A 12000-nucleotide genomic window follows, 5' to 3' on the forward strand; every position below is an offset into this window, starting at 1 on the left:
CAGGCTGAGCAGAAATGAGAATGGGCTGAGACAAGGGAAGGACACCTTTAAATAAACCTTATAGTGGCCGGGCGCAGAGGCTCACGCCTGTAATTCCAGCACTTTGGGAGGCCAAGGCGGGCAGATCACGAGGTCACGAGTTCGAGACCAGCCTGGCCAACATGGTGAAACCCTGTCTTTACTAAAAGTACAAAAAATTGGCTGGGCGTGACGCATGTCTGTAGTCCCGCTACTTGGGTGGCTGAGGCAGGAGAATCACTTGAACCTGGGAGGAGGAGGTTGCAGCGAGCTGAGATCGTGCCACTGCACTCCAGCCTGGCAACAGAGTGAGACTCTGTCTCAAAAAAAAAAAATAAATAAAAAATAAATAAATAATAAAAAAAGAAAAAAAATGAACCTCCTAGTGCGTTATAGTGGAAATGCCCTTAGTCTGAGTCCTGAGTTCTAGTCCCAGCTGTTCTGCCACTGGTCTGTGTGACCTGGGGCCACTCACTTGCTCTCTCCATGCCTCAGTTTCTCCATCTGTTTCAACAAGAACCATTATTTCTCGTGAGCACAAATCAGGCTGTAGGTGGGAGCTCCTTGGTGTGGGACATAGGGGCCCCAAAGATGCCCAGTTTGGGCTTAATGAATATATGGAGAGGGTCCAGTCCCCTTTCTGTGTCTCTATGAGACAACTGTCCCTGACCTCCCTCTATTTGGTCCTAGGACGCGCTGACCAGCATGATCAAAAGGTCCCGGCTGCACTTTATCCACTGCCTGGTACCAAACCCTGTGGTGGAAAGCAGGAGTGGGCAGGAATCTCCAACACCACCGCAGCCTGGTAGAGACAAGCCTGGGGCAGGTGGACCTCTGGCCCTGGATATCCCAGCACTGAGGGTCCAGCTTGCTGGGTTCCACATCCTGGAGGCTCTGCGTCTGCATAGGACAGGTAAGAGACAGCTAGGACACAGCACCTTGTCTCTGACTCCTGGGATATGTCCACCCACCAGTGGCAGCCAAGGGATGGGAGCCCCTGCCATGTACTAGGAGCTTCACACCCAGCATCCTGGTTACTCTTCCCAGCAGTCTTCTGAGATGAGGCCACTGATGCTCAGAGAGGTGGAAGTACTTGCTCATGGTCACATTGCCTGGACGTGGCAGAGCCTGGATCAGGACCCAGCTCTCTTTGAGTCTGAAGCCCACTGTTTTTTTTTTTCTTTATTTCTTCTGAAAACACACATACACACACACACACACAAACAAAATGGGATACATGTACAGCACATGCAGGTTTGTTACATAGGTATACGTGTGCTATGGTGGTTGGCTGCACCTGTTGAAAAAGCCCATATTATTTCTAGAATTGCCTGTACACTCCCAGAAAACTAGGGCTGTGTCTTCCTTTTAGCCATGAATTTCTAAGGAGCATTGTCTTGCAACAGAGGGTGGAATTCCTGTGATGAGTGATATTTTGATGTTCACAATGCTCAGTTTGGTTTGGGAGGTTGCTGTGATCCCAGGAGATGACGATATGACTTGATGAGGGCTCATATCACCCAGGGATACGGGAGGCCCTGAGGCCTAGAGGAGGGAGCTTCCTACTCTCACTGGGAGTTTGGGGAAAGCTCACAGTGGTGTAATACCATAGTCAGGCCTTGAAGCATAAGAAACTGTCACCTCTGGCAAGGGGAGGGAACATTAGGCAGAGGGATCAGCAAGTATGAAGGATGGAGGCATAAAACGGGCAGGTTTTCAGGGAAGTGGATTCAGAATGAGCAAGGAGTTGTGGGAGAAGAGGCTGAGGCATCCACCAGCGCAGGCTGCGAATGCCTCTGTTGGGTTATCACCAGGTCCACCTGGGGAGATGATGGGCTGGCAGGGGGATGGGGGGGTTCTAATCAAGGGATTGAAGTTTTTGGGTCCGTATTTTAGTAAGCAAATGTGCACCTGATGTCCCCACATTAGCTAATCTTAGGAGTTGAGTTTGATCTCAGTCCTTGCTATTCTTTTCTGCCTCTCAGTCTCCAAAGGCCACCACACTGACTCCCTTCTCTGACAGTTAGAAATGGCTCAGACATGGCCATGCTCTCTGCAGAGGACAGGGTGGCTGGGACAGGCAGAAGTCTCAGGTGAGCACCTCATTTGGTTAAAGTCTCCGTGGTCACTAGTGCCCTAGTGTATGGTCGCTTCTCCCATCTCCCCCTGCTGGGTTAATAATGGACCCCTGGGCACAGAGTATTTGACTGGGAGCAGCTAGAAGCAAAGATGAGACCCTCACTCCGCTGAGCATATCAGTGATTTTCCCTCCCACCCGCACAGCCGCAGAGGAGGGAGACAGATAATGTCACAAGAGAAGAGGGGGATGGTCACAGCCAGTGGCTGGTCCCCCACACTTAATCGATTGTATTTGGCTGCTTGGCAGGAAGTGCTGGGCCTTTGCAGGCGCCCTGCGCCTGGGTCAGACTGTTAGAATACCTGTGTGCACACAGGGTCAGGGCATCCCGTTCCTGTGTTCACGTGACCTCACGACACCATCTCTGTTCTCAGTACAGCCTAGCTCAGCCATGATGAACTTTCCAGCTAAGCGAAGGGTTGATATCTCATGGTAGAAATGTCCAATTTCTGTCTCCTAGACCTGGTTCATTTCCTCTTTTTATTTCTATTGTAAGTCATGTTTGTCTGTTTCACACTCACATGAGATAGATTTGTATGCATACACAGATACATCAAATATTTATTATTTGGAATCTGTGCATATATAATGTATATATGCATATATACACATGCATGTGTGATACATACTCATGCATGCTATTGAGTACCTACTACGTACTAGACACTGTGTTGTCACATATACTAAATGAGATCATTTTTGCTGTGCTAAAGGTATGTAGTAAACATTCATTAAACATTACCTATTGTGCAGCCTGGTAGGCACAGCTCCAACTCTGGAGGGAAATGGTTTGGCCTTGATTCTGGCCGCCACCTCTCACCAGCCGTGTGACCCCAGGAAATTCCCTAGAGCTTCTCTCCCTGTCCTCTCCTATAATAGCTCATATCGCTGAAGGCTGCTATGGGGCTGGGTGCATTAATAAGACAATAAAGCTTAGAAAAGTGGCAGGTTGTGGAAGAACACATAATACCCATTAGCCGCTTTTACTATAATTGTCATCGCATTTAATCCTCATAGTGACCATGTGAAGATAGATCTTGTTATTCTCATCTGACAAGTGAAGAAATTGAATCTCAGAAAGGTGAATCATTTGTCCCAGTCACGGGGCTCATAAGCACAGAGACGGGACATGAACGCAGATAGGTCTGCCCTAAAGGAGGCTGGTAACCTCCCAGGTCCCCCATCTCTATGCTGTCTGCATCCTTCAAAGCTGGTCTGAGACCCTCCTCTTCCCCAGGAAGTCTTCCAGGATTAGCCACACACACAATTGCTGTTCTTCCTAGTTGATGCATCTGGCTTATTGTGAAGTCTCGAGTGGAGTGAGATTTTACCATACCTTTTCTGATCCAGTCACTTGAGGGGTCTTTCTGAAGCAGTTGAGGCTCTTCTTGTACCCAGGGAAGAGTCTAAACCTCGAGACCTGGAATTTGCATTCAGTTTCCTTTGGGACCTGGTCTCTGCTCGTCTTTGGCTACTCTCCGCTGCCTGGGTTTGAGTCCCAGCTGAGACAGTTACTATTTTGTGTCGTGTAACTAGGTGAATTCATCTCTCTGGGGCTGAATTTCCCCTTTTGTAAAATGAGGATGATAACATAGGCCCATGAGTGTCTATAACACGAGGAAGTTGTTACCCTAGTGATTTGCACACATAAGCTCTCAGTAAATGCTGGCTGTTACTGTGGACTATAAAATAATTTTTTTCTTTTTTGGGACAGTGTCTCGCTCTATCACCCAGGCTGGAGTGCAGTGGCACGATCATGGCTTGCTGCAACCTCTGCCTCCTGGGCTCAAGTAATTCTCCCACCTCCAGAGTAGCTGCGACTACAGGAACGCACCACCACGACTGGCAAATTTTTGTATTTTTTGTTGACACCGTGCCCAGCCTTGGAAAGTATCTTATACTTCCCTGTTCTAGGTCTTGTCTGTACAGCCCCTTCTGCCTAGACTTCTCTTCCATACCAAGTTCTTTTGGAAAACCCTATGGCTTCTTCAAAAACTGAATCTAATGTCATTTTCTCCCAACAGCTTTTCAGGTGCCCCTTCTCTTCCCAGTTCCCCACATAGAAGGATGCAGTTGTGTCCACCCTGCATGGTAGACTTACAAATGCCCTTAGAAACTGCCCAATGCAGCATGCTTCACATACAGTGTATGGGGTGGTAATATGTGTTAGACAAAACACTTTCCTTTGTCAAACAGGTTTGGGAACCTCTGGGCTAACGTTGGGAAACTCAAGGCTTATCAGGCATCTCCCCTGCATGAGTTCTCAGAGCCTTTGACTTGGATGCTGACATGGCTCGTGGACCTTCCAAGAGGCAGATGAGTGTGCAGCTTTTTCAAACTTTCAGTGGAGCATTTTATAGGGTTTGTGTTCTCAGGAACACCTCTGGGAAGTGCCAATCAAATATAGTCTCTTAAATTAACAAATGGAGAAACTAAGGTCCCAAGAGATGAGTCCATGCAGCAAGTTAGTAGCCAGGCTAGGAAGCAGGACCCTGAACTCCTGTCTAGGGGTTTAGGGAACTGGGCTGGGTCTTCTCATCTGGACTCTGTGCTCTTCTCCTGCCTGCTTCTACCTCCCTAGGCTATGCTGACCACATGGGGCTCACTCACTTCCGCCGGCAATTCCAGGTGCTGGACGCTCCACTCCTGAAGAAGCTCATGTCGACCTCCGAGGGAATAGATGAAAGGAAGGTAGGTGGAGCACATGCGAGAGGGGTGAAGGCCCTAGATATGGATATGTTGGTTATCGGATATGTTCCAAGGCTGGGCACGGTGAGTGGCTCATGCGTGTAATCTCAGTGCTTTGGGATACCCAGGTGGGTGGATCACTTGAGTCCAGGAGTACAAGATCAGCCTGGGCAATATGACTTTGACTAAGGACCAGTGGGCTCATGTTCCATAAGGGATTGCCCCAGGGGGCATCTGGACCAGCTGGAATCTGAAAGCAGGACCATGGGGGCAGTGCTGAGGGCAGCATGAGGTTTCACTCAAATCCTTGCTCTAGACCAAACCCCTACAACAATGTCATTTGGGACCCGACTCAGCCCAGAATGACCCTTCTGACCCCTAGATAAGGAACTTTAGGAAAAGAATAAGAATAGAGTCATGAGAAGAGAGCATCCCAGCTAAAAGGGACCCTAGCAAGGTGAAAGGTCATCATTTGCAAAGTGTGTTCCATTCAGCACCAGCACCCTGGGGTGGTCTATGAAAAGAAGGCTTCAGGGTCCAAAATGTTTAGGAAATATTTACATCAGGGCCCCATGTTTGAGAATTCTAATGAACATCACTCCTTAGGGCCTTTGCACGAGCTGTTTTCTCTGCCTGGAGCACTCATTCCCCGGATCTTTGCATGGCTGGTGTCATCTTGCTATTGAGATCCCAGCTCAGATACCATTCTTCATCACATCCTCTTGTTTTGATGTTTATGTAGCACTTATCTGAAATAATGTGAATCTCCTCTGTGTTTTCTGGCTTCCAGCAAGAGCTCAATAATTTTTTTGTTGAGTTAATGAATGAATGAATGAATGAATGAATACCCAGACCTAACTTTGTATTTTTGTCCCTGTGTGTCTTCTTTCTCCAACTACACCGTAAACTCATGGAATCTCATCTCTACTTCCAGTGCCAAACTTTCAATAAATGTTTCTCTTGAGAATGGCCACAGGCTTATCGATGATTAGAGAGCTTGTTAGAATTTGCAAAGCCCTATTTCATCTTCATAACAGCCCTGCAAAAGAAGAGCTATTACACTCCATTTACAAAAGAGAACACCACGTTTCTTAAGATGAAGTGGCACTCCTGAGGCCACACAGCCAGGCATTTGTGGGTTTGCTCCTTGGACTCAAGTTTCTCAATTCCAGGGGAGGATAGTTTAAAGAGCATAGTTCATAAAGGGAGGTAGTTCAAACTGACTTGAATTTGATTCCCAGCTGGGGCTGTGTGAATGTAAACTGGTTATGTCATCTTTCTGCCTCAGTTTCCTCGTGTGTAAAGTGGGAAGGACCACAATGCAGAAAATACATAGGGGATCCACATAATTTCAGGATAAGTGCTACAAAAACTAATTAAACAAGTGGATGTGATGGAGGATGATAGCTGAGCTGGGATCTGAATAGCAAGATGAAAGAGTACTCCATGAAACTCGATGGAGTGTTCTGAGGATGACATGTAATAGTATAGTTCATGTACCTTACACAGGTCCTGGGACATAGTAAGGGCTCAATATACATTAACCACCATCATCAACATCAGCAGCAGCACCATCAATATCATCATCCTCTTTCAAATCCAGGGCGATGACACACAAGCCGCACAGACCATGTGTTCACAATCCTGTTGCAACTGCATGTGCCTGTGTGTGCCTGAGATCATCAGCACTGCAGTCCTCAATGAATGAGTCAGAAGACTAGATGTAAAGTCACAATTCTTAGGTGTCTTCTTAGTTCTTCTTTGCAGTGGGCACCAGGGCACAGGCCACTTTCAGTAGACAAGGCAATGCCTTCTGCAGGGCCCTCCTAACTCACTATGGAGGGGACATCACCCCCAGATGTCTGTGGCACAGGGCTGTCCCTTCTCTGGGTAGTGGCCCATTTTGGAAGCCATGAAATTCTGCCTGACTTGGTGCTATCAACCACTCTGTACCAGTCTTCGTTCATGGGGTTCCTTATTCTTGGTCTCTGAAAATTTGACTTCATTTAGAGGGGCTGAGTGGAGCCACTGAGAGGGTCTTGGGCTCCTCTGTGGTTGAAAATGGTGCAGGAGTCAGGTGTGGGGGAGTTTTTTTGTGGAGGCAAAGGGTGTAGCATATGGAAGTGTTTCTACTCTGAATGAGTCAGCAGTTCTCTGTTGTAGCCAAACCAAAACCACCTCCATACACGCTAGAGGCCTCAGAAAATGGAAAATTACAAGGAGAATGGACTTGGTTGGGAATTTTTGCTTCTTCTTCTTCTTTTTTTATTTGCTCACAAATTTTATTTGCTGCAGCATAGAATTTTGGTAGCAACGAAAAGAAACACCATCCTGCCTCTTATGAAAAAACTGATAAATATTCATTTGCCAGGCCACATGATATGCCATGAATTATACATGAACACGTGCTTGGGTGGGCAAACTATCAGTTTCTGTGTGCAAAGCAGTTAAGACCTCAGGATTTAATAAGACAAGGTTGACAGCTAGAAAAGGTCAATATTGTCATTAGACACTAGACGGCAGCAGAGGGGATTCATTGTCCGGGTGTAAAATGGGTCTTGGTGAAGTCCCCTGTGGGTCTAACGTGTGGGGTCTGAATGTTGGTGTTTCATGCCAAGACTGTTTGCCAATGAAGTACTCTCATTTGGTGGGTACCTGATGGATATATTGTGTTCCTGAAACAAAAATAGCATATGTCTTTTATCACAGATGCATAAACTCTCATTACAAAATATCAGACATACTATGAAAAGGTTACAGAACCATGAGCTAAGACAGTATTCAAAATATAAAGCCTTCCCACTCTGGGAATCATCCTCATTTCACAGCGTAGGCAGCTGAGGCCATGACCACCCAGCCAGGTAGTAGTAGAGCTGGGATTTGAACTCAGGCTCTCAGATTCCTGACATAGGGCTTAAAAAAAAATTATGGTAAAATACACATAGCATAAACTTTACCGCCATAACCATTTTTAAGTGTGTTGATCAGTGGTATTAAGTACATTCATATTTTTGAGCAACAATAAGCACCATTCATCTCCATAATTTTTTCGTCTGGCAAAATTGAAAGTTGGTACCCATTAAACAATAATTCCCGATTCCTCCTCCCCTCAGGCTCTGGCCATCATCATTCCACTTTCTGTCTCTATAAATCTGACTATTCTAAGTCCATCATAGAAGTAGAACCATGCCGCATATGTCCTTTCATGACTGGTTAATTTCACTTTGCATAATGTCCTCAAGGTTCATTCATATTGTGGCAGGTGTCAGAATTTCCTTCCTGAGGCTGAAAAATATTCCATTGTGGATGTATACCTTATTTTACCTGTCCATTCGACTGTCAGTGGATGTTTGGGTTGATTCCATGTTTCCTTTTCAACTTTTATTTTAAGTTCCGGGGTACACATGCAGGTTTGTTGTAACAAACTTGTGTCATGGGGGTTTGTTGTACAGATCAGTTCATCACCCAGGTATTAAGCCTAGTACCCATTAGCCCATTAGTTATTTTTCCTGATTCTCTCCCTCCTCCCATCCTTCCCCTCCAACAGGCTCCAGTGTGTGTTGTTCCCCTCTATGTGTCCATTTGCTTTCATCATTTAGCTCCCACTTATAAGTAAGAACATGTGGTATTTGGGTTTTCTGTTCCTGCATTAGTTTGCTAAGGATAATGGCCTCCAGCTCCATTCATGTTTCTGCAAAGGACGTTATCTCATTCTTTTTTTTTTTTTTTGAGATGGAGTCTTGCTTTGTTGCCCAGGCTAGAGTGCGGTGGCACGATCTTGGCTCACTGCAAGCTCTGCCTCCCGGGTTCACACCATTCTTCTGCCACAGCCTCCTGAGTAGCTGGAACTACAGGCGCCCGCCACCACGCCTGGCTAATTTTTTGTATTTTTAGTAGAGACGGGGTTTCACCATGTTAGCCAGGATGATCTCGATCTGACCTCGTGATCCGCCCACCTCGGCCTCCCAAAGTGCTGGGATTACAGGTGTGAGCCACTGCGCCCGGCCCTCATTCTTTTTTTGTGACTGCATAGTATTCCATAGTGTCTATGTACCACATTTTCTTTATCCAGTCTATCACTGATGGGCATTTAGGGTGATTCTATGTCTTTACTATTGCAAATTGTGCTGCAGTGAGCATACGTGTGCATGTGTCTTTATAATAGAAGGATTTCTATTCCTTCAGCTATATGCCCAGTAATGGGGTTGCTGGGTTGAATGTACAAATATCTCTTGAAGACTCTACTTTCTTTCTTTTTTTTTTTTTTGAACTCTTGTTTTAGGTTCAGGGGAGGTCCACATGCATGTTTATTATCTAGGTAAATTTCATGTTACAAGGGTTTGGTGTACAGATAAGTTCATCACCCAGGTAATAAGCATGGTACGCAATAGGTAGTTTTTCAGTCCTCACGCTCCTCCCACTCTTTACCCTCCAGTAGGCCCTGGTGAGACCCTGCTTTCAGTTTTTTGGGGTATATACCCAGAAGTGGAATAGCTGGATCATATGGTAATTCTATTTTAAATTTTTTGATGAGCTGCCATACAGTTTTTTATAGCAGCTGTACCATTTTGCATTCCCACCAATACTGCACATGGATGGCAAGTTCTCCACATTCTTGCCAATGTGTTATTTTTTGTTTTGTTTTTTTGATAGTTGCCATGCTAATGGGTGTGAGATAGTGTCTCAATGTGGTTTTGATTTGCATTTTCCTCATGATTAGGGGTGTTGAGCATCTTTTCATGTTCACACAGGAGTTGAATAGAAGCCCTCTGAGGGCAGGCAAAGTATTTAGTGCAGTTCGTTACAGGACATGCCATTCATGGATATTAACTTTAAATAATTATCATTAATTTCATCCAACTTTAACCAAGTGCCTGCTTTTCACCAGATCCTGTGCTAGGCACCAGCAACTTCCATACAGAGCTGGCTTTGGGACACCCCAGGAGATGTCACTAAAACATTTGATGTTTCCAAGGGAGGTGAGAGTGGGGCACTCAGGGAAGACATTTCAGAAGTAGGTGATGCTTGAGATGAGGTTTGTGAAACACTCTGGAGGAACTGAGTAGGAGAAAGGTTACAGGACATTCTCATGTTGGGTACAGGATTGCAAAGATCTGGAGTCATGGAGGTGCATAGATAGTTTCGTGGTGCTGGAGCATAAAAGATGCCAAGTGCCAAGTAAAGGGGCTGAGGAGTTTGACAGAAGCAAATTCTGGGTTCTTGTTAGCCAAGTTAGAGAGTCTGGGCTTTATCAGGTGTTCAGTGATGCTCCTCTGAAGGGTTTCAGCAGGGACGTGGCATAGCAGACCTGATCTTTGTGACTTGGACTGGCTTCAGCAAAATTATGAAGGAAGCAAAGTCCATGCTGCCCATTCCATGGTCCTCTCTAGGAAGCAGTGTCTTCATGCTGACCTCTGGCTATTCCAGAGTCCCCTGTCTCCTCTAGACACCCAGGCACATACTGAAGCCTCCCAAATGACCCTGTCTTCTCCCTGTAATCATCTTCAGTTCCATTCCTGTCTCCCAGGCTACCTCCTCTGGTTAGATGATGCTTTAACCTACACCAAAGCCTACATAGAGTGAATACAAGGGTGGAATCTCAGGCAGGTCAGTGAAGGCACTCTTTCAGCTCACCTTGGCTACGTCCCAGATTCTGGTCCCTTCCATTTTTCTGCTGCTGAAGCAGGAGTTGCCAAGTCTATCTGATCGATGTGAGGAAACCCTTGGGCCTGCCCTCCTCCCCGCAAAGTGTCTACAGTGTTGATTGATTTTAGCCGGCAAAATCTCTGTCCCTGAGGACTTGATCTGAAGAACATAATTAAGGGCTGTCAATCCATCTTCTCAAAGGCAGCCACTGTTATTCTGTCTCCCACCCTGGCAGACACTCCCAGTTTCCTGTGAATTCATCTCAAGAGTCTTTATCTGCTGGGAAGAAACTCTTATGAGCCCATGGCCAGGGAGGGAGCTGTCTGCTCTCTAGGTGCTGAATAATTATTCATGGGCTCCCACCACCTTCGCTCCTGAAATTTATTCATCATCCCTTTCTTGTTCACCTTGCTGTCTCCCTCCAGTTTGGGTCTATTGTTTTGTTTGTTTTTTGAGACAGAGTCTCGCTCTGTTGCCCAGGCTGGAGTGCAGTGGTGCTATCTCGGCTCACTGCAACCTCTGCCTCCTGGGTTCAAGCGATTCTCCTGCCTCAGCCTCCTGAGTAGCTGGGACTACAGGCATGCGCCACCACGCCAGGCTAATTTTAGTACTTTTGTAGAGACCTGGTTTCGCCATGTTGGCCAGGCTGGTCTTGAACTCCTGACCTCAGATGATCCAACCACCTTGGTCTAGCAAAGTGATGGGATTACAAGTGTGAACCACCGTGCACTGTGAGCTGGGTCTATTGTTTTAATTATTTTACATGTTTTCCACTCAATTTTAATCAACCCAATGTAATTGGTGTGTGCATGTGCATTTGGTTTTTGGATAGTTTCTGCCTTTTTCCAGGCATTTCATTTATAGGCTTGAGCATAAATAGTTAAAAAACAGACACAGTTAGCACCCTTATGGAATGATTTGGCCACTTGTGTGAGAGGCTCAGTGGTTAAAGTATGTGATTTAGAGTCAGATAGACTTGAGTTCAAATTGTGTCTTCTTTCATATCTCTCTCTATGAATCCACGCCCTTGATACTTGATAGCTGTATGACCATAGGCAACATATAGTATGGCATAGCAAAGTGTCTGGTACATTATAGGAGCTCAACATATGGAAGCCATTGGACCATGGTGTGGGCTTCATGGGGGCAGGTGCTATATGAATGGCAGCCAAATGGTTCACAGGATGAGTATCCTATTCCATAGACACAGATTCTTCATATCAAACTGTTCATTGAGGAGTGAGTTGGGGAAGCACTTTGCAGCTATGGCTCTTCATTATTTCTGGAGTCTCTCTGCCTGTCTGGCATATACAGCCAAATGTGAGATGTCAGCCCATATGCTTTTTGGGTACACTCTTCTTGAACATTGGAGAGAAAGCTCTTTGCAAAATTCTAGGAAACAATGGAACTCTGTAAGTGGGGGCTGTGGGTTGGATGTGACTGAAATCAGTTAGACCCCAAAATCTGGGCTCAATTTGACGCAGGCTATCGGAATTTTCCTACTTAAGGTG

General features: G+C 45.9%; 1 protein-coding gene across 7 annotated transcripts in view; it reads left to right on the forward strand.

The window, feature by feature from the left end:
• The window catches only part of MYO18B (myosin XVIIIB), a 316003-nt gene that overhangs the window by 105215 nt on the left and 198788 nt on the right, over positions 1 to 12000 (forward strand). For all 7 annotated transcript variants that reach the window (XM_054675970.1, XM_054675972.2, XM_054675975.2 and 4 more), the window contains 2 exons: positions 709 to 931; positions 4737 to 4846. In XM_054675970.1, the coding sequence (XP_054531945.1) occupies positions 709 to 931; positions 4737 to 4846 (333 nt within the window). The remainder of the gene's footprint in view (positions 1 to 708; positions 932 to 4736; positions 4847 to 12000) is intronic.

This window comes from Pan troglodytes, chromosome 23, assembly GCF_028858775.2.
Source record: "Pan troglodytes isolate AG18354 chromosome 23, NHGRI_mPanTro3-v2.0_pri, whole genome shotgun sequence".
Lineage (NCBI taxonomy): Eukaryota > Metazoa > Chordata > Mammalia > Primates > Hominidae > Pan > Pan troglodytes.